General features: G+C 46.7%; 1 protein-coding gene across 1 annotated transcript in view; it reads left to right on the top strand.

Annotated features, from left to right (window-relative positions):
* UBE2U (ubiquitin conjugating enzyme E2 U) overlaps positions 1 to 15776 on the top strand; it is a 40084-nt gene extending 24308 nt beyond the window's left edge. The window contains exons 9-10 of the mRNA XM_060233331.1: positions 11921 to 12003; positions 15583 to 15776. Of these exons, the coding sequence (XP_060089314.1) occupies positions 11921 to 12003; positions 15583 to 15692 (193 nt within the window). The 3' untranslated portion in view covers positions 15693 to 15776. The remainder of the gene's footprint in view (positions 1 to 11920; positions 12004 to 15582) is intronic.
* The last annotated feature ends 6797 nt before the right edge of the window (positions 15777 to 22573 follow it).

Here is a 22573-nt window from a genome sequence, read left to right on the forward strand (position 1 = left end):
TCCAGTGGAGGCTGGGCCTGGTGGAGCCTGCCCAGCCTGTGCTATGCATGCTGCTGCCAGCAGCACAGCCTGGGAATTGTGCCAAGCCCACCATTGGCAGAGCCACAGGCTTGGGAGTTGTACTGGGCATGGGTGCAGCAACAAAGTGGGGGAGGGATTCCCCCTGCAAGTATCATGGGCCTACACTTCTTTGGTCTATTGTCTGTTGTACAGTAGCAGTTAGTTCATTTTTCACTGGTTCCAAATGAGGACAATGTGGAGGTTTCCTATGTATGATCACTGCAGTCACCCGCCAGTATTTGAGTCAAAATTTATACTTTATCTCAACTGGGTCTCAGCTGTCTCCCAGCTTCTGCTTCAGTGTGTGTGCAGAGTAAGGATACATCTCAGAGCACAGACACAGACTGGACATAGACATACTTTGCAACATACAGGGCTTTCCTCTAGCCCACTTGCTATAACTTTATTTTTTAAAATAAATTGCTTTACCTTTTCACTGAAATAGATTTAGCATAGCCAAGAACATTACAATTCAGTCTTTAATAACTAGTAGAATTGCATTTAGACACTTTTTATTCTCCTACTTTCCTACAGTCTATTCAGAAGGTTATCCTTGTAATGCTCAATGAATTGTCCTAAGTATGTAGTTCTAAAGAAAGAAACCTAGTTTTTTGTAGAAATTTAAAACATTTATGCCCCCTTGTGGATGAATGAGAATATATTTGAGATTTGAGTTTAGTAGAAAGTTCGTTTTTGTTGTAATGGAGGAAAATTAAAGGTTTTAACAGATTATTAATAAGGAGAGCCTTGGAACCCTGGTTGTTATGTCTTGACAGCCAATGAAATTTTTTTGTATGAACAGCATTTTAAAAAGCATATTCTGGTAGCATGATTTTCCTCCTCTCCCATTTCAGTGGCACTACCACAATTTCTTTAGGTTGTCTTTATTTGTGTGTGCCAATATTTGTGACTTAATAGCAGGGGGGGGGGGGGTTGAGCCAGAATGCCCTGGAACACTGTTCCTGCTGGCTTGTCCAGGGCTTCAGCTCAAAAAAAGGTTTCCTGCCTTGCTCCCAGTTCAGGCAGGGCCTTGAGGGCCACCATCATGGAGAAGTCCCACTTTTAAAACAGAAGTTTCTTCAGGCTCGTGCATTTCCCTTGTTCAAACCAGCGGCGACAGTCTTGCAAGCATTGTCATAGAGAGTGCTGTTGGGTCGGATTTGGGGGGTAGGGGGTCCCTCCCTCCAACTGGTGGGCCATCACTAAGACAAACACTACTACTGAGAACACCGTGGACCCCGCCGGCCCCAACCACTCTGACAGCAAGGAGGAGCTGTCCACTTCAACTGCTGCCAATGCCACCTCACAGGACTGCAACCTGGAGAAGGTAGGGCCGGGGGAAAGTGGGGGAGAGAGGGAATTTGCATCACTTCTGCCAGCTGGCCTGATCACAAATACCCCCCTCCTCTCAAAGGCATCACAGGTGCCCTCTGCAGCCTCAGAAGGGGGAGTCCCCCTTCACCCCAAGACTTCTGCTGCCTGCTCTGGGTTGTTGGAGTGGACCATTCACATGTTACCTTTGGAGTTAACACGCAACACGTGTGAACTGAGTGAAGCCGGCTCTCTATGTAGGCACAGAGATGACTTCAAGCTTATTATTGCAATTATTACTATTGGCTCCATACATCTGAATAATGAAAATGTGGGGTTATTATTTGTTGGCTGTCTCACCTTTTTCCATAATGGAACTGAGTGTGGTATGGAGGGGATATGTGTCTCCCCTTCTTCTAGGGACTGAGCAACTTTGCCTACTCCCCCCTCCCATTTTACCCCCGACAGCTGCTTACATTCTAAGGTTGGCAACATCCAGGTGGGGCCTGGAGATCTGGCATTACAACTGATTTCCAGTCTACAGAGATCAATTCCTTTGGAGAAAATAGCTGTGTTGGACTCCACTGTATTATACACTGCTGAGGCCCCTCCCCTAACCCCGCCCTCCACCCCCAAATATCCTGGAATTTCTCAAGCAGATGTGGCAACCCTACCCAATTTACAAAGACAATGGAGTGTCTTTAGAACTCCATGCAGAATGGTTTTGGGAAAGGGAACATGAACCTTAGAAGCATCTGGCAGGATCTGTCCACTAAGGAGCTATTTAGTCGAGCCTTTTTTGGAAGCTCAGTAGTGTGGGGGGTGGGTAGGAGTGCCAGGTCCCAGCTGGGTGGGAACTCCTGGAGATTTGATGATGGAACTTCCTGGGGAGGGCAGGTGGGATGGGATGCCTACGAAGTGGCTACTGTCTCCAGGGGGACTGCTCTCTGTAGTCTGGAGAGGAACTAAAATCCTAGGGGATCCCCACGTCCCACCTGGAGGCTGGCTGGCATCTCTAGCCAGGCTCTGTAGGCATGGGACAACTGCAGAGGAGCTCGCAAGTGTGATCTCAGCAAAGCTCAGTGCACAGGGGCCTCAGAGGGGGAGCAGCTGTCTGGCTTGGCCTGTTTGGAGTGTCTTTGGAGGGAGCTGCCAAATATAAATTATAGCCTTTCATGACCCCACAACCAGGATCCCCACCTGCTTCCCAGCTGAACTGCCACATCCCAAGAGACCCAGCCTGCAGGGAAAGAAGCTGGAGGTGATTTACGAAGAGGATGGCTGTGCTGAGCTACAGGGGGAGAGCCAGCTTTGAGTCCAGGAGTTCCTTTGAGAATCACCAGAGCTTCGGGGGAGACACATCCCGGAATCCTCCCAGCTCCCCTTTGTCAGACATGAAATAGAAGTTCTAGTTTGTCTCCCCTTTGTCAGACATGAAACTGAAGGTCTGATCCATTTCAGTGATATTTTGAATGGTGATGATAATGGTTGTGCTGCTACCATCACCAGGCAAAGTTAAGCTGGTTCACTGACTTTAGTAGGGGCTTAATGTTTGTATTAACATCAGGGCAGCCTTAAAGGCATTGAGCTGTAAACTGGCTAGTCCTCCCTTTTGCCTGGACACCAAGAAAGATGCTCATCTTCCACCAGATCCAGGAAGAATAGGAATGGGGATAGGGCGGGAGGGTGTTTCTATGGATAGGGCAATCCAGGGTGGCTAGGGGGTGTGGCCTAATATGCAAATGAGTTCCTTCTGGGCTTTTTCTACAAAAAATGCCCTCTTTAATAGCTATTTGTTTCATAGTGTCTGGTAACCTCACTAGTGATACAGGATTCAGTCTCACACTATTCTATGCAGAATAATATTTTAAAATAGGTGTTTTTCCCTATACAGAATAGAGTAGAATAAGCACTTACACAGTCACAAAAATGTTTATGGTGGCCTGTTTAGCAGAAGAGAACTGAAAGATTACCTCTTCCCTCCACAGCAATGCCCTGCAATTCTCTGAATCCTTTCTTTTTAAAAACAAAACAAAAACCCAGTGTATTGCCTTTGAAGGACTAAGACACCAATTTACCTACCTTTGTAATAAGTCTTTTCAAATGGGTATGCTAAATATTTATTGTTCATTTAAAGATCATTTCACCATGGCTCTACTGCCTGCGTCAGGAATCTGCACCCAAGATAACAGTGTTAGTAGGAAAAACCTCCTAAGAACTCACAGATTCTTTTGCTTCTAACATCTCTATCCTAAAAAATTTCACTCAGGTATTTCTTTGCAGTTTCAACATAATGTCATTGTGTGCAGTAATATGTCCCATCATAATTTTTGGAAGGACATTAAGAGACAAAATAGTCTTTGAGGGAAAAGTTCAAGCTAATGGGGGCAAGATTTATATATCAATATATCTAGGCTTTTCAATGTGCATCACTATTTATACAGGTTGTGGTGGAGCCTGCCTGCTTTTCCTTGCAGACCCAGTTCTGCTCATACCCTCTGTTGGATTGCCAACTCCTGGAGGGAGCTATTCCACTTCCTGACACTTAGGATATTGCTGCCACCACTGTCCTTTTGGGGTCTTCCTCTGGGGTGCCTCCTCTGGTCTCCTGTTACCCAGCACCTGGTTAATACAGCTACAAACTTCCTTTTGGGGGGCTCCCCCCTGGAGGATTGGCAACAGGTTCCTTGACCACTTCTGTCCCAATCTGGGGCCTCCTCTGGCTAATCAGTAGTGTATCCAAGTGGTTGGAGAACTATGTGGCCCAGAGAACACTGCCTTCAAGAAACAGCATTTATTGAAAAGGAAAAGTTTGTATTTACATTTTTAACCAAGCAAACATTTGAAACAAATGCATTCCATTTTCCCTCCTCTGTCCATACTGTCCAATTTATTATTTTTATGTATTTTATTTTATTGCATTCATATCTTGCCCTCCCCTAAGGGGCTCAGGGCGACTAACAGGTTTTGGTCAATTATGGTCAATTGACGAACAATAACAATATACAAAATCTTATAGTCTCAAACCACAATTTCTGACTACATAAAAGCATTTTCATATTCAAATTCCACCAATGTTAAATCTCAAAAATGCCATTACTAACCATCTCTACTTTGTTAAAAACTTCCACTTATTTATGGCTAAAAAACAATATTTTGCTACTGCCTGAGTTACAGACTTTTTAGTATCTTCCAATAAGTATTAAAGTAGCACATCTGCAAATTTCAGATCATTACCCAAAGGTTTAAATTTAGAGAGTAATGGAAATATTAACTGATGCCTCTCTCTGGAATAGAGCTCACAATGTAAAAGAATGTGTCTGACAGATTCAACTTCCTTTTCTGAGCATATACAGAATCTTTGGTGGATAGGCCAGCAAAGAAACCTTCCTTGCAATACATTTCCCTCCTCTAAGACATACTCCAACTAGCTGTTTCGAGCAGAGTAGGCATAATAAATCTTTAAAAGTTGCCAGTTTGGCCCTTCACATCACTTGAGAGATTTGCAGCTTCCCAACAGGCTGTCCTTGGTCACTCAAAATAGCCACCATGCAGCACAGCCCTGCCAGAGTTCTGGTCTCCATGAGGGCTTAACACTCTCTACTCTTCTTTCTCCCTCAGTGGGGAATATTTTCTCTCAACTCTCCTTATCGCCCAGGAACTCGGCATGTTTTTCCTCAAGCACTCTGGGAAGCAAAGCCCCAAAGCACATCTGGAACTTCCAGTCTTCATCCTGCCTCTCTAGCAAATAAGAAGGGGAAGGAGGAGAGAGAGAAGTCTGCTGTCCTTGTGAGCTGACTCCCTCTCAGAGGAAATAGAATAGACTTGTTGCTTCCACAAGGTTACCAGCCCTGGGTGGGAGCTATATGGGAGTCTCAATCAGCCTGCTTCCTGGGTGGCAGTGACTGCTAGAACTCGGCTGAGAGACCTGAAGCATCAGCATGCCTCATGTCTTCGCTCTGAAAGTTCTTTCCGGAGCCTGTTTCGAACTCTTAAGATGGAAGGAGGAGAGCTTGGAGGAGATTGATCATCAACAGCTGACACTGGTGCCTGGAGAGTGATTGATTGGCCAGCTGTTGTTTGTTTAGCTGAGGAACTGACTGGCAACTCTTCCAGGTCTGTTAACCCTTCCAGCTCCTCCTTATCAGGGCTCATGACACACAGCTTGTAAGAACCTAGCAAAACTGCAACAAAGAGACTGCATTTATTTTATTTGCTATATTTATATTATGCCTTTCTCACTTAGACTCAAGGTGGATCATGCAGTGAAAGTCAGTATCAGTACAGTGAGACATCTAATAAGCAATATAATAGGACTAGGATCACAGAAATCTGAAACAAGCAAAAAATTAGATGTGCCATGTCAAATAATACAGAAAATGGTCTCTCTCGGCTTGACTTCGTGAACGAAGATTTAAGAAGGGTGCAGTAGTCCACGTCTGCTGCAGGCTCGCTGGTGGCTGACAAGACCAATGCGGGACAGGCAGATCCGGCCACAGTGGCTGCAGGGAAAAGTCTGATTTGAGGTTGGTGCTGTAGCAGTGCGATTCTTCCTCAATCTCCTTTTGTCCTCAAGACCAGCTATGCGTGCGTTCCCAAAGGAAGAGACAGCCTGGTGGATGGTGTGCCTCCATGCTTTGCGATCTGAGGCTAGGTCAGACCACTGGTGATGGTTGATGCGACAGGTGCCAAGGGAGTTCTTCAAGGAGTCCTTGTACCTCTTCTTTGGTGCCCCTCTATTTCGATGGCCGGTGTAAAGTTCGCCATACAGAGCAATCTTGGGAAGGCGGTGGTTTTCCATCCTAGAAATATGCCCTGCCCAGCGCAGCTGCGTCTTCAACAGCAGTGCCTCGATGCTTGTAACCTCCGCCCTCTTGAGGACTTCAGTGTTGGTCACAAAGTCACTCCAGTGGATGTTGAGGATAGTGCGAAGGCAGCGCTGATGAAAGCGCTCAAGGAGTCGCAGGTGATGACGGTATAAAACCCACGATTTGGAGCCATAGATGAGGGTTGTCATCACAACCGCTTTGTAAACATTGATCTTTGTGCCTTTTTTCAGATGCTTGTTGCTCCACACTCTTGTGTGCAGTCGGCCAAATGCACGGTTTGCCTTTGCCAGCCTGTTGTCAATCTCCTTGTCGATCTTGGCATCTGAGGAGATGATGCACCCCAGGTAGCTGAACTGCTGGACTGTCTTCAGAACTAATTCACCCACAGTGATGCAGGGAGGGTGATAATCTTCCCGGGGTGCAGGCTGGTGGAGAACTTCTGTCTTCTTCAGACTAACTTCTAGGCCGAATAGCTTGGCAGCCTCTGCAAAGCAGGACATCATATGCTGCAGAGCTGATACCGAGTGGGAGACGAGTGCAGCATCATCAGCAAACAGTAGCTCTCGGATAAGTTTTTCCATTGTCTTGGAGTGGGCCTTTAGTCACCTCAGGTTGAACAGGCTGCCATCAGTGCGATAGCGGATGTAGACACCATCGTCGTCATCTAGATCTACTGCGGCTCTTTGAAGCATCATGCTAAAGAAGATCGTAAAGAGAGTTGGCACGAGAATGCAGCCTTGCTTTACACCTGTGCCTATTGGGAAGGGCTCCGAGAGGTCGTTGCAGTGTCTGACTTGGCCTCGCTGGTCTTCATGTAGCTGGATGATCATGCTGAGGAACCTTGGGGGACATCCTAAACGTTCCAAAATTTGCCACAGGCCTTTCCTGCTAACGGTATCGAAAGCTTTGGTAAGGTCGACAAAAGTCACATATAGACCCTTGTTCTGTTCCCTGCCTGAGAACAAATACCATGTCGGTGGTGCTCCTGTTAGCTCTGAAGCCGCACTGGCTCTCTGGGAGGAGTTCTTCTGCAATGGTGGGCACCAGTCTGTTCAGGAGTATTCTGGCAAGGATTTTGCCTGCGATGGAGAGCAGGGTTATCCTCCGGTAGTTGGAGCAGTCTGACTTTTTCCCTTTGTTCTTGTGTAGAGTGATGATGATTGCATCGCGAAAGTCCTGTGGTAGTTTGTCTTGTTCCCAGCAGGTGACAAGTACTTTGTGAAGTGCGCTATGTAGTACTGTGCCCCCATGCTTCCAGATCTCTGGTGGGATTCCATCAACTCCCGCTGCCTTGCCACTTTTCAGTTGCTTGATGGCTTTAACAGTCTCTTCTAGGGTAGAGATCTCATCCAACTCTGTTTTCACTGGTTGAAGTGGGGTGAGGTGGATTGCTGAATCTTGAACTACGCGGTTGGCACTGAAGAGAACCTGAAAATACTCCGACCACCGGTTCAGTATGGATGCCTTGTCTGTGAGGAGCACTTTGCCGTCTGCACTACGCAAGGGACTCTGAGCCTGATATGATGGACCATATACGGCCTTCGGGGCTTCGTAGAACCCTCTTAAATCACCAGTGTCTGCACACAGCCGGGTTCTCTCTGCAAGCTTGGTCCACCACTCGTTCTGAATTTCTCGAAGCTTGCGCTGGAGGTTGCTGCATGCAGCGCGAAAGATTGTTTTTTTCCCGGGACAGTAGGGCTGAGCAAGATGTGCTTGGTAAGCAGATCTCTTTTTTGCTAGTAATTCTTGGATCTCTTGATTGTTCTCGTCAAACCAGTCCTTGTTCTTCCTTGTGGAGAACCCGAGGACTTCTTCAGAGATCAACAGGATGGTAGTTTTTAGGTGTTCCCAGAGTGCTTCTGGAGAAGGGTCTGTGGGGCAACTGGGGTCCTCAATTCTTGACTGGAGTTTTGCCTGGAAGGCAGCTTTAACTTCGGCTGACTGAAGGCTGCCAACCTGAAGCTTCCTCCGAGGGATACCTCCTCTCCTGGGTGTGGGTTTAAAGTGAAGACGGAGATTGCAGCGTACAAGATGATGATCCGTATGACATTCCGCACTGGGCATTACTTGGGTGTGTAAGACATCTCGAAGGTCTCTCTGGCGCACCAGAATGTAGTCGATAAGGTGCCAGTGCTTGGACCATGGGTGCATCCAGGTTGTCTTCAGGCTGTTCTTCTGCTGAAATATAGTGTTGGTGATGGTGAGCTGGTGCTCCGTGCAGAATTCTAGCAGGAGGCGCCCATTATCATTGCAGTTGCCAATGCCGTGTTTGCCAAGTACTCCTTTCCAGGCTTCCGAGTCTTTACCTACTCTGGCATTGAAGTTGCCAAGGATGATCACCTTGTCCTCTGTAGGGGTCTTCCATATGAGGTTGCGTAGATCAGCATAGAACTTGTTCTTTTCTGCAGGATCTGCTTGAAGGGTTGGGGCATACACACTGAAGAGTGTTGCATGCTGCTTGTTTTGAAGTGGGAGGCGCATGGACATGATGCGATCTGAGTGACCTGTTGGCAGGTTTTCAAGTTTGGAGGCAATGGAGTTCCTGACCATGAAGCCAACGCCAGAAAGGCGGCTCTCAGCTTTTGACTTACCCGACCAGTAGAGGGTATAGCCGGCACCATGTTCTTGAAGACTACCTTCCTCAGGGAAACGGACCTCACTGAGAGCTGCTATGTCAATATTCAACCTGAGAAGTTCGTGGGCAACTAGAGCAGAGCGTCATTCAGGGCGACCACTGTCTACTGTGTCAAGCATGGTTCTGATGTTCCAACATGCAAGCTTTAGTTTTTGCACACTTTGTGAGGCAGGTGCATGCCTTTTCTTTGTTGTTATTTTTTGACCGCAAGTAAGGATGCCCGTTGACTGCGGCTAGCCAAGTGGGGTGGGGGAGACGAGCTTTGTTTAGGCCACCTTTTCTAGGCCCCTCTCCGTGTGGAGCAAGCAGTGCTGTCCCTAGATAAGGCTGCTTGGTCGTTCAGGGTGCTGCCGAAAAATGCTTTCATCTCCGGGTCAGCATCAGGCGACCAATACCCTGAACCGCCTACATGCAGGATCAGGACTGCGGCTTCCAGTGGCATCTTCCACCTGCCGTTTCGCCCCTTGCCCATCGCTGCAGGACTTGGTGTGTTGTGGGTTGTGGATGTGGATATGCCCTTCAGGCCTGCGCAGAGGAATTTTTAGGTGAAGCACAGTGTGCGCGGTACTGGCTCCACCCTTTCACCTTGGGGTCATCTGCCATGGCCCACTAAGCCGGGACGCCGGCAGCAAGTCCTCCAGGTGGTAGGTGTTACATTAACGAGCTCTATCTGCCCGGGTTTGATGTTAGAGTTTTCCTTCTCTTGGCTGGCGAGGTTGGTGAGCCTAGCCTGCCCATCCGGTTATACCGCTGGACATTCGGTCGCACCATGACGTGGCAAACTCTGTGAGAAACGAGGGGGACCAGCGGGAAGGTGTTGCCATGGATGCAGTAATGCAGGAGAGGCCATTGCAGTGACCATCTGCCAGGCATAGCCGGACAGCGACCATGCGGCGTTCACTGCACCGGGAGAGGAGAGGCTATGTATTGCGCATACACTTTCCCTGGGGGGGGGGGCAGGATACCCAAGAGGGAGCCCACCTCCCCCCCAACCCCCCCACAGAAAATGGTATTACATAAGTAGTCAACAACACAGTGAGGGGAGGATACTGCAGTCATATTTCCTTTATAAAAGCTCCTTCCTGAGCCATTTTGTTATAACCATATTGCCTTTATAAAAATGCCCTGCTGATCAATTCTGTTTTACATGCTTTGTGGAATGAAGAAATGTGAGCACTTCTCAGTCTTCTCAGACCCTTCATTTCATAAGGTGGGAGCCACAATAGAGAATGTATGTGTATGAGCACCTATCCATCCAACCCATTTGCAAGGTAGCACCTTCAAAAGGCTTTCCTCAGATATGCGAAGCTGTCATGATGGAGGATAGCAGGGATGGCAGACCTGAAGATTTGTGGGTCCAAGACCATAAAAGGCTTTCTGTGTAATAGGAGTAATGAAACTACTTCAGCTGTGGCAAAAAAAAAAAATCACTTTTTTCTCTTCCATAGCTTAAGCTGATTCCATAGCTAAGTGTTACTAGATGTGCAATTGGGGCCATTTCTGCACAAGTGCAAACCTCCATGTTAGTTTTCTTAAATAATCAAAATTTGTAAAAATTTCCACACAACTTTATATCTCCACAGGAATAGATCCAAATTTAGTGCCCTGTTACCCCCATATTTTCTGAATCCACTTTTTCTGCAATGTTCTTTCCTTCTGAACTCACAATTTTCCAATGAGGAATTCCCAATTTCAGAGTTTGTTTCCTGTCACCCTTTTGTGTCATCAGAGTTGCATGTTCACCCCACCTCCAACCCCCAAGTTGTTCCCTAAACAATCAGCTAGTTATTTAAACGTAATGTTGATTGCATTACAACACAAACTTTTCCATTATAACCAAGAACTCATATGCATATTAGGCCACACCCACAGATGTCACCATTGTTTCACACATGGGTTTTTTGTAGGAAACCCCTCCCCCAGCAGGAACTCATTTGCGTATTAGGCCACATCCCCTGATGCCAAGCCAGCCGGAACTGCATTTCTGTGTGTTCCTGCTCAAAAAAGCCCTGATTACAACATAGCAACGCTATAATGTTGGGACAAAACAGACAGCAGCAGGGTTTTTTTGGTCAAAAAAGCCCAGCAGGAACTTATTTGTATATCAGGCCACACCCATTGACACCAAGCCAGCTGGAACTGCATTCCTGTGCATTCCTGCTAAAAAAAAAAAAAGCCCTGGGTAGTAGCATTTCATGTAGCCTTCTCCATGCATTTACCTATCTATGAAGTTCCTTTCCTTTTTTTCCTTTTTTTTGGGGTGGGGGGGTAGGTAGGTTTTGTCACCTCATGCTTGTATGCAGGGGTGGAATTTTAGCAGGAGCTCCTTTGTATATTAGGCTACACACCCCTGATGTAGCCAATCTTCCAAGAGTTTGCAAGGCTCTTTTTTGTAAGCTCTTGGAGAATGGGCTGCATCAGGGGTATGTGGCCTAATATGCAAAGGAGCTCCTGCTAGAATTCCACCCCTGCTTGTACGGTTTCTTCATTTTCACCCTCTTCTCTTCCCTTGTAGCTTCAGATGTGTTTTCTATGACAAGTCTTTTAAACATCTACAAATAATGGAATTATATAATTTTTGATCATCATGGAAACTCAACATGCGCAGTGTTTCCATGTAGTGTGTTTTGTAATTATTAAATAACACTGTTATGAATTGGTGTATCCAGTTTGGTGTATCCAGTTATGAATTGGTGTATCCAGATTGCCAGCCATTCTCTTCATTGGCCAGTAAGGAGGAGCAGGGGACTGACAATCATGAAATAGCGGCAACCATGCTGTTCTCCACATCCAGCCCTTTTACAATGTTATGATGTTATAACATTACTGATAGGCATAAAAAAGGCAGTACAGTTGTCACTGACAATGACAACGTACATGATGGGGTGCTTTTTCGATGTAAGAAAGAAATCTAAACCATTCTGGCACCCTTATCCTAAACATTTCTTGCAAATAAGAGTCACTAGAATCAGTGTGACTTTTAAGGTCTTACTTCTGTCTGCTAGTAAATACATGCATGTTTGTGGTTATGGCCAAAAACGTGGTTTGATAGTGTTTTCATCATTAAGTTTCTGTTTCATTTCAGACATAGAATACTTCTCTCTGAACTTACTGAAAAACGGAAGAACCCAAAAATATTTGAAATAAGAGAAAATATTCCAACTCCAGGTAAGACAATAGCAAGATAACTCTCATAATCAGTGTTTTGTGTCCTAAATGTTCTTATTTGTTGAAGATGGCTTCACCTCCCCCCCCCCACCCAGGTTGCACTTATTTTGTGGTAAATTTGCTTTTTCCCCAGCATTTCAATGAAAGCAGGGAAAACTCCATTCTTTGCTGAGCTTGTCCTGGTCTCTGTCCTTTAGGGCTTATCTAGATGGTTTTTCCTGTCCTTTAGGGTTTATCTAGGGCTTATCTAGATGGTTTTTCCTGTCCTTTAGGGCTTATCTAGATGGAAACACAGCTCTGATCCAGTATTGAGACTAATTTATTTCCCTTTCAATCTATTTCAATATTGCCGTTCAAAAGCAACTTGCAACTGTGTTGCATAAAAGCTTAAAAGTGATCAGGCCGCACAATAACAGAAGGGACAGAAATGTATTTATTTATGCCCACATTTCACCCCTGTGGGGACCCAAAGTGGCTTACATCATCCTTCTCTCCTCCACTTTATCCTCACAACAAAATTGTGAGGTAGGTTGGAAAGAGGCTCTACAATATATATAATGTTCCCAGGTGTAGCATTCAATTCTTTTCTCATTTGTTGCTGGTCGGAAAACACCGGAGTGTGGCCTTTGGCCAATATTTTGACTATTGAGCACATGAGTTTTGTTTTGGCTTCCTCTTAATGACTGTAATAAATTTGGTGTGGCTGGCATAGACTGTTGATATAATAGTTGTCTTCCAATATGCTTTCATTAGTTGCTAATTTTGTTCTCCTTGACTTCTTTGGCTGTGCAAGCAAAATAATGAACTTTTCCTGAAATTAAAACTCTTGCCTGCAATCTTAAAGTTTTGTTAGGGTGGAAATTATATCTTTCCACTGGTGAAAGTTGTATAGTTTCATTTGGATGAATGAAAAAGGCTATGGGTATTATCCCCCACTCCCAAATTTGGAGAGCCAGTTTGGTGTAGTGGTTAGGTGCACAGACTCTAATCTGGGAGAACTGGGTTTGAGTCTCCACTCCTCCACAAGTAACTGCTGAGTGACCTTATGCAAATCACTGTTCTCATAGAGCTTTTCTCTCAAGAGCAGTTCTCTCAGAGCTCTCACAGCCCCACCTATCTCACAGGCTGTCTGCTGTGGAGAGAGGAAGGGAAGGAGATTGTAAGCTGCTCTGGGACTCTGAGTCAACCCCGGCACTAGGGGTTCTGCCACTCGAGGAGCTCATTGAGTCCGCGCAGCATGACGATGTCACCAAAACTGGCATCATTGCGCAGACCAGGCTAGCAGGGGATGAAGGAGTGATGGGCCACGCACAAGAGTGCTGCTGCGCTGTTGCTTTCCCCTACAGTATGCTCTTTGGAGGCTTTCTTGGAAGTCGCTACAGAGCACACTGTTTTAGCAATGCCCGGCCACTTTCGGGTTGAAAGTGGCTGAACAGCACCTTTCCATTGCACTGATGAGCACAATGGGAAGGTGCCCCTCGGCCACTTTCAACCCAAAAGCAGCCAGGCACCACTAAAACAGTGTGCTTTTCTTCCAAGGAAGCCTCTGAAGAGCGTACTGCACTGTGTAGCGCTCCTCCGATCCTGCCTTCAAGGCAGGCTTGGAGGAGTGCTCTGCATGGGCAAGGGGGAGTAAGAGGGTGCCTGGTGGTGCCCCCAGGGCAGAGTAGCGCCCTAGGCAGCCACCTACCCCACCTACTCTCACCCACTGGCCCTGCTCTGAGTGAAGGGTGAGGTATAAATCCAATCTCCTCCTCCACATTGTGTGCAGTGCCTTTCAGGCACCTGCTAGGGATAGTTGTGCATTGAGGGTCTGGGGTGAAAACTTCAAGGAATAGCTTAGTACTCTGAGTGGGACAATATGAAATCAAGAGAAAAATGATCTCTCAGTTGGAAAGACATTTGAAAACTTCTGTGATAAATCATTTGCAAATAGTTATCAGGCTTCAGATTAAACGCTTGAGCGAATGATTGACTATAATATTTTCTAAGCAACTGATTCCATTGTCTTCATATGCATATGGAATTCATTTCCTAATATTTAGCTTAAATGATTGTTTCCACAACTTAATTCCACTATCACTGTTACCCAGATTGGCTGTCAAATAATTAATTGGAGAAATTAACTTAGCAAGAGATGGGTAACTGTGATCTCCATCAATGTATACCAGGATACTCCCTTAAAGAACTCTCAAAATAAACCAGACTAAAATTCAATCAGACAGGTGTTTTGTTGAAAAATAATAAAAGGTAAAAACATACGTACAAGCACACGGGGAACACACACACTATCTAAGAGGAAGATAAAAGGGAGGAGTGGGGAAAGAAAAGTGATTCAGGGAAAGGCAATAGTTACTGATATTGGAGAACAAAGTCTGCAACAGAATGAAATGACCAGCATTTCATGGAGAGAAGGAGGAGGCTCACACACAATTGGGGATGCATAGAGAATCCAAGACATGCACATACACTCTGCTGGCTAGATGCACTTGATAGAAGGCAAAATGTTGCTTGAGGGTAGACTGACGTGGTTGTTGGAATATTGTGCAATTAAAGTGAGTAGGTGAGGGGAAGCATGATCAGGTGTGAATGAGGTTAATTCAAGGTGAGGTGCTGTTTTCCTGGGAGACCCATTGTTTTAAACTATGCCATACCATACCATACCAAACCTTTAATGGCATAATAGATTCAGATAAAAATACACAGAATATAAAAATTTAAACATTGGAGATAAAATCAAAATAAAACCGAGCTTACAGATACATTCAAACATGGTCAGAATTAAATTTAAGGATGTCAGCCAGAAATTTTGCCACAGCCTCACTAACCACCCCCTCAGTATCACTCAATAAATAATAACAGGGTGGCAGAATAGACAAATCTGGAGAAAAAGAAAGCTTGCCAAATAAATCTTTACGGAGGTTATGGTAAAAAGAACAATCAAGCAATATATGCTGGATTGAGTCAGGGGTATTCGCTCCACAGGAGCAAAGTCTGTCGGCTAAAGGGACTCGCTGATATCTCCCTTGTAAAACTATGCATTTCTTTAGGGTGGGGAGGAGAGTCGATAGCTAGTCAGCCTTTCTGGTTCACATTCCAAAATATTTTCCCAAGCTCCTGTCTGGCCAGCATCTATTTTGTTTGTACCAGCTTCATTTCAGTTTCACTCTTAGACCAGGCAGTACCCTGCACATACAATTTGGGGGTGATATTAAAGAAGGGTGTTTATCTGCAGCAGGAGGGTCTGAGTGCTAACATCATGACTGGAGGAAGTGCAGGTCTTCACTGTTACTGCAGTCTCAACATATGAAAATATCATTGGGCCTTTATCTTTTGTAGCATAAATATACCTGGTTTCTTCTAGTGCTACACAGTGGATAGATATTACTAACCACATATCACACAAGTCATGATTAGACTATATATCATTTATTTAGAAAACCTGGAAATAAAAATAGTGGTAAATGAAAATTTGGCTTTAAAGATTAAAGCCTTATAGAAAATTTTATTTTCATATATATAGCTTTTCTTTCTTTGCTAAACTGTCCTTTGTTTTGTTTGATATGTTTACTACCACAGCACCATCTGAGTATGAAAAACTTGTTACATCAATACATACGATTCAGGAAGATGAGCACTGGGAGCAAGAAGTAGAAGATTTAGTAACCTGGTCCCGCACTCTTGGTTAAGAAAGATGAGACTGAACTACAGTCTTAAGTATGTTGTTGACGTGATAATATTTATTTGTAATAGAACCAAATGTTTCCTCACTACTCAGGAGGCAACCTATGCAGTTTAATGGAAGGCATATTGTTGGAAAGATGGTAGATAGTCCTGGTGCTGATTCACAGCCCTCAAACTGGGTTGTCTGGTTTTAAAACTGCTCTGAACCAAACAGGGATCACTTGGTTCAGCTTGTCCTTTACTGCAAGTGGCCTCCTAGCCCAGCAGCCACTGGGAACTTGCCCCCTAAGAGCAAGGCCCAGCCTCCTCTTCCCTCATGAGTCCCTCTATATGAAAAGGCACCCAAAGATGGAATGATTGAGAACAGTTGACTCCAGTTAAGCTCTGTTCCCACATTCTTATGTCAGGTGCAGTGGAATTTTAAACCAGATTTCTTCATCCCAGGGAGGAAGGGAGTGTGTGCAAGCCTGCCAACCATCCATCAAGTTCATTCACTTTCAGGCTTAATGTTTGATTAAAGGCAGGGATGGAATTCTAGCAGGAGTTCCTTTGCATATTAGGCCACTCCCCCCAATGTAGCCAATCCGCCAAGAGCTTACAAAAAAAGAGCCCTGTAAGCTCTTGGAGGATTAGCTACATTAGGGGTGTGTGGCCTAATATGCAAAGGAGCTCCTGCTAGAATTCTACCCCTGGACAAATCTAATAGAACAAGATAGTCTTAGGCTCAGCTTCCTTTTGTGTTGCATTCTATGCCTTACATGGGTAACATGCTTGGAGAGTACCATGTTACCCCCTCTATTTGTCTTTCAACCAGTTGCAAGAGGAGCTGCACAGGCTGATAAGGCTACCAACTGCTCCATCTTGTGTGTAACCATTGTTCTGGCCATTCCTTTCTAATCCAAACTTTCATGATAAACTTTCTCACATTTCCATTAACATTGTCTACTGAATATGAAGTACATAGCAAACACAGCACTTTGACTGGATACAGTCATAATCATAATAATATAAAGGGAAGATATAAAAAGTTTAACAGAAAGAGTCCTTCTTTTCTTCTTTTTGCAATGATAATTAGACACAAATTTAATTATATATGAGTAGCTATGTCAGTCTGTAGCAGCAAATAAAAATGGGAGCCCAGTGGCACTTTAAAGAGTCATGTGTGTCTTGGCACACATTTAATATAGGGGTATCCAGAATAACTGGTTGGTCATTGTGTATGCTGGACTACTGGTCTGATCCAGCAGGTTCTACTTATGTTTTTAGGCCCCTATAAAAACACATGGCTGGTATGATCGCTTGACATTCACAAATAATCAAAAGCTAATTTGTAAACATTCTGAAAGATTATGGTAGTCCAAGCAATCAGCAAATGCTAGTAAGTAAATTTCAGGCACTGCTGATAAACAGTACTGCCATCTTCTAGTCAAAGACAAAATTGCATCTTCTTTTAAGCCAGGGGTGGCCAACGGTAGCTCTCCAGATGTTTTTGCCTACAACTCCCATCAGCCCCAGCCAGCATGGCCAATGGCTGGGGCTGATGGGAGTTGTAGGCAAAAAACATCTGGAGAGCTACCGTTGGCCACCCCTCTTTTAAACAGTTTCTTTTCCAAGTTTCTGTTTTGTGTTTGCAATACACACACACACAGAGTATTTATATTCCAGGAAAAACCAACTTTTCAGTCCTCTTTCCATTTTTAAGATTTCCATCTGATCATAATAACACCTTATGAAGCTTTTAAACTTTTATGTTCCATTTATATTTGAGTGAGATTTTGAATGAAAGAAAAATTTGGCTTGCTTGCAAAACACAGAAGTATGTCTCTCTTAAGTTTCACCAATTCATTCTCAGCTGTATTCAATTTTTTCTTATTTCTCCACTTTGCCAGTTTCTTTTTTATGACATTAACTCCAGAACTTCTCTTCTAATCATTGATACATTTTAAAAAATGATTAAAATTGCTACACCAAACTTGCTATGTGTGCCTCCACCTTCTCCTATGGTGTTACCTAGGTACCTCATGCTCTTTCACACACAGCCTTCACATACAATCTACCTAGATGTCTTTCTTCACAAACTGTATGTAAATGAATAGTCAGTGAGCCATAGAGAGTACCTCAGACAGGCTTTAAGAATATAAAAATTTATCTCAGTTGTCATGTGGTAGAGATGTGGAGAAAGATGCCAGGAGGTGACACAGGGCACGTGTTCATGTCTGATGTATGCATGTGTGTGTGAGTGGGACTAACTAGTACATGGTCTATATGGCCCTTTCTCCATTCAGCTTTGCTCCAGATCTACTGAGCACTGAATCCGCCTGCTACAAACTCGCATAATTCAAAATGCTTCTACATTTAAAAATTTGCTCCTCACCTTTTGCAGAGTTTTACTTCTATATTTGCAAAAGAAGGAAGAAAGCCTTGCAGGCTTGTGTCTCTCCCAGAGGAGCACAGGGGGAGGTCTTTTTCTTGGTTTTGCATCCCTGGGTGCTAAAGCAGGCAGAAAGCCATGCCTGTCCGCCCCTCTCAAGAGGTGCTGGGATGTGGAAGGGACACCTGAATCAGATACACTGCATCCATGGCCAGCATGCGGGAGTAGCCGAAGTAGGAAGCTGCCTGGGGTGCCCCCTTGCCTCTGGGGTGCCTCTGGGCACCCTCTCCCCCAGCCGCTCTCAGCTTCCCAGGTTGCAGAGGGACAGCATGTCGACATGTGCGCTCCTCCAAGCTGGGCTTCCCTCACTGCTGGTACTCCAAGGAGGTCTTCCATCCAAGTCAGCTCTGCTTAGCTTCCAAGATCTTCTTCGTGGTCTCTGTGCAGTCCCACACATGGGTCTTGCCGCAGGAAACGGATCCATACCTCGGAGCTCCACTAGCTCGTTTATAACGTCTTTTGGCGCGCTTTCCTCCCGCCCTGGGGAGCAGGCAGCGACTGCGCATGCCTGGAGCGGGGGGAGAGCGCCCATTCCACTCAGTTTCTTCCCTTCCGCCGCCCGGACAACACCTACCTCGTTGCGTTCCTCCTCTGGCTCGTCTCTTGGTATCGTACTATCTCTCCTATCTTCCTTTTCTACTTACTCTTCCTTCGTCCCATTAATATAATACAAAAAAAAAAAAAAAGGTAGAACCCGAATTCTGCGCTTTTGCCTTTTTCCTTTCTACCCCCCCCCTCCCAACCCCGTCTCTCCCTTCCCTCCTTCCCCTGTCCGGAACGGATGGAAGGGAAAATCACCTTTAAAAGGTGCAGGCAGTGTGCTGCTAAAATCCCGTCATCCGACGGTCACTCGCTCTGCCTCTTTTGCTTGGGGGAATCCCATAGAACCGATAACTGCCACCACTGCGCTTGCTTCGGTAAGCAGGCGCGCAAGAACAGAGCAGCTCGTCTTCGTAGTTTCCTCATTGAATCCTCTCTCCGCGCGATGTCTACCTCAGATCCGCCGCCTCCCCCATTGAGAGCGGGAGATTCGGCAGCGTCGGCCCTTCCTACTGTACCTAGGAAACATAAGTCCGACAAAAAGGCTTCTAAACACTCTGAGGGGCATAAGGCGCCTAAACAAACCCGTCAGGGCGAACACTCGGCTCCGAAAACCTCCAGCCCGACCACATCGGCGCCTAAGAAGCACCACAACCCGTCGGCTTCTACCTCCGTGCATCCCAGTACTTCCGCCTTTGCTACGGCTGCGCAATCGGTTTCAGCGGCTGCGCAATCGGTTGCTTCGGCTGCACAAGCGGCTTCTGCGCAGTCGAACCCGATTTTGCCTATCGAACTTTCGGCTCCTTCCGATGTCATCTCGGAAATGCCCCGCCTCACTCAACCCTCCGTAGAAGTTATCCCGATAGGCTCTAAATCGCCCTCGGTGCACAGCCTTCCTCCTAGTGATATCCTTGACTCCGAGGCTCCACCTCTTAGACCACAATCCTTCCTCGACATCACTACGCCAGTGCTGAAGGACGCTACAACTCCATTGCTCAAGGATTCTACAACTCCATTGCCTAAGGACAATACAACACCACTGCTCATCGAATCTTCTACCCAAGTCTCCTCGCATCGGCTCCGATCTCGATCTCCGCGGCCCCACTCTCGCTCGCGGTCTCCGCTTCGTCCAAGGTCTCCGATCCGAGATCGTCCCAACTCTCCGCATCGAGATGACTACCATGACTTTCGCCGCAATCGCTCCCGGTCCCGGTATAGTGCCCACCATCGCGACTATCGACGAGACCGCTCTCCATCCCGGTCTCCGTCACCTCGGCTTCACTCTCGTTACCATCGATACCTGCGTTCGCCATCGCGCCACAGCTACAGGCATCTCTCCGAGTTCGATTCCGAGTCTTTCCCGAGAGATGTCTATATGCCTCGAATCAGGGACTATTATTCTCCCGGACCCCGAGACTATTATCATTCACGCGACCAGCGATCTCCTTTCTACCGCCACCTGTCTCCAGATTGCTATGAGGATTACCAGCGTCACTATTACTCTCCCCGAGAAGAGCCAACCCCTCGCACCCGAGATGATGCGGCAGCCCTACGGACCCGAGACACTTTCGACTCCCAGACTGCACCCGGCTCCCACGACGTTGTGCAGCCTCCTGTTCTTCCTCGAAACCGAGTTTCTCCGAGAACCGCATCCGCATCGATCTCCAAACCGCCTGTTTCGCCGCTTAAGCGTCCTCGGGACCCTTCACCTGTCGAGCCCAAGTCACCACAACATCCCGTCTCGACTTCGGATAGAGACACTTCTGATCATTCCGACTCCGAGGAGGCTCCAGCCTCGCCCTCATCGGACCAACCTCCTAGGCTTTCACCATCTGACAGTTCTAAGGCTTACCTTAATCTGATCACAACCATGGCTTCCGCACTAAACATCCCTATGTCCTCTGACTCACCTAAGATTTCGGATGTGGTACACGACCTGGTTCGCGCAGACTTCCCTGATAGCTCTACGCTCCCTATGCTCCCTGTACACCTTGAAGGCCTCCAGGAAGCCTGGGAGAAGCCGGCCTCGATCCCTACACTTTCCCGATGCCTGGATTCTCTTTACAGGGTGCACGTAGCTGACTGCAAATTCCTCGCTTCCCACCCGGCACCCAACTCTATTGTTGTTCATTCCGCCACCAAGAACAAACAATCTCGCCACCCCGTTCCTCCTGACCGCGAGGGCCGGAAACTGGACACTCTGGCTAAGAAGATCTATAGCTTTTCCTCAACTAATTCCAAGTTGAACAATTACCTAGCCTATTTTGCGGCTTACTCCTTCAACCTGGCAAACCAGATCACCCCGCATATCACATCCATGCCTGACTCATCTCAAAAAGCGGTCTCGGCTCTCGTCTCTGAGCTTTCCCGTGTTTCAAAACAACAAATCAACTCCATTCGCCATGCGGTTTCCTGTTCCTCCCGAGTGTTTGCAACATCTGTAGCCTTACGTCGCCACGCCTGGCTCCGCTCTACCAACCTTCAGCCAGACATCAAGCAACATATAGAGGACCTTCCTTTCGATGGCCTGGGTCTATTCCATGCGTCCACGGACGAGGTCCTCGCATCGGTCGATGACGGCCGTAAGAGAGCGAAACGTCTCGGCGTCACACAACCTGCCTCCCTGCCCTCTAATAGGCAAAGACCCTGGAAGCCATCCTTTCAGCGTCGTCAAAGGTCTCCTAAATCTCAGGAGTTCTGGAAAAGGAAACCCCTCCCGAAACAGCCTTTTCATCAGAGGCCACGGGCTCAGCCCTCTAAGAAGCAGTCCCAGACAGGCAAACAGTCTCTTTGACTCTCCCAACGGGCAGACCAGACTATCCCCTTTTTACCCAAGTTGGAGTTCCATCACCACCGACTCTTGGGTCCTTACCATCGTGCATCTAGGTTACGCAATAGAGTTCGTTTCGCCACCACACCACCACCACTTCATAGCCACCCCTCCATCTGCACTCCTCCAGCAGGAAATTCTGGACTTGCTCCAGAAGAATGCCATAGAACCCGTTCCTCCTCAACATCGAGGGACGGGATTCTACTCAAGGTACTTCCTGGTCCCCAAACGGGATGGAGGAAAGCGCCCTATCTTAGATCTTCGGAAGCTGAACAAATTCATCGAATACAGGAAGTTCAGAATGATCTCCCTACAGGCCATCCTGCCTCTTATTCCCAGGGATTCCTGGATGGCTTCCCTAGATCTTCAGGACGCTTACTTCCATGTGACAATTCGACCTCATCACCGGAAGTATCTGTGATTCGCTATGGGGCGAGACCACTTCCAGTACATATCCCTGCCCTTCGGCCTCTCCACCGCGCCAAGGGTATTCACCAAGTGTATGGCGGTGGTGGCAGCGGCTCTCAGGCTTCGAGACATCACAGTCTTCCCGTATATCGACGACTGGCTTCTCATAGCACCAACTCAGCGTCGGTTGCAGGCCAATATCAGTACAGCGCTCTCTCTTCTCGATTCTTTGGGTCTTCGGGTGAACACCTCCAAATCCCATCTCGAGCCTACCCAGGACATCAAGTTTATAGGGGCTCTCCTCCGCACTTCTCTCCACCGTGCTTTCCTCCCAGAGGATCGAGCAATTACTATCATCACATTAGCCAAGTCAATTCAACGACAGCCTTGCCAGTCTGCATTCACAATACAACGCTTGCTGGGCCTCATGGCCGCCACGACTTCCGTCATCCACTTTGCCAAGCTACGGATGCGACAACTACAGCTCTGGTTTGTAAGAGCCTACCATCCTCAGTTGCAACCGCAGAATGTCTTACTCACGGTTCCCCAGAGAGCACTTTCATCCCTTATGTGGTGGACGGTACCCAGCAATCTCCTTGCGGGCATGCCGTTTCTACCGGCACCTCCTGTGGCTGTTGTGACAACGGACGCCTCAAAGTGGGGATGGGGAGCCCACT

The sequence above is a fragment of the Heteronotia binoei genome, chromosome 2 (assembly GCF_032191835.1).
Source record: "Heteronotia binoei isolate CCM8104 ecotype False Entrance Well chromosome 2, APGP_CSIRO_Hbin_v1, whole genome shotgun sequence".
Lineage (NCBI taxonomy): Eukaryota > Metazoa > Chordata > Lepidosauria > Squamata > Gekkonidae > Heteronotia > Heteronotia binoei.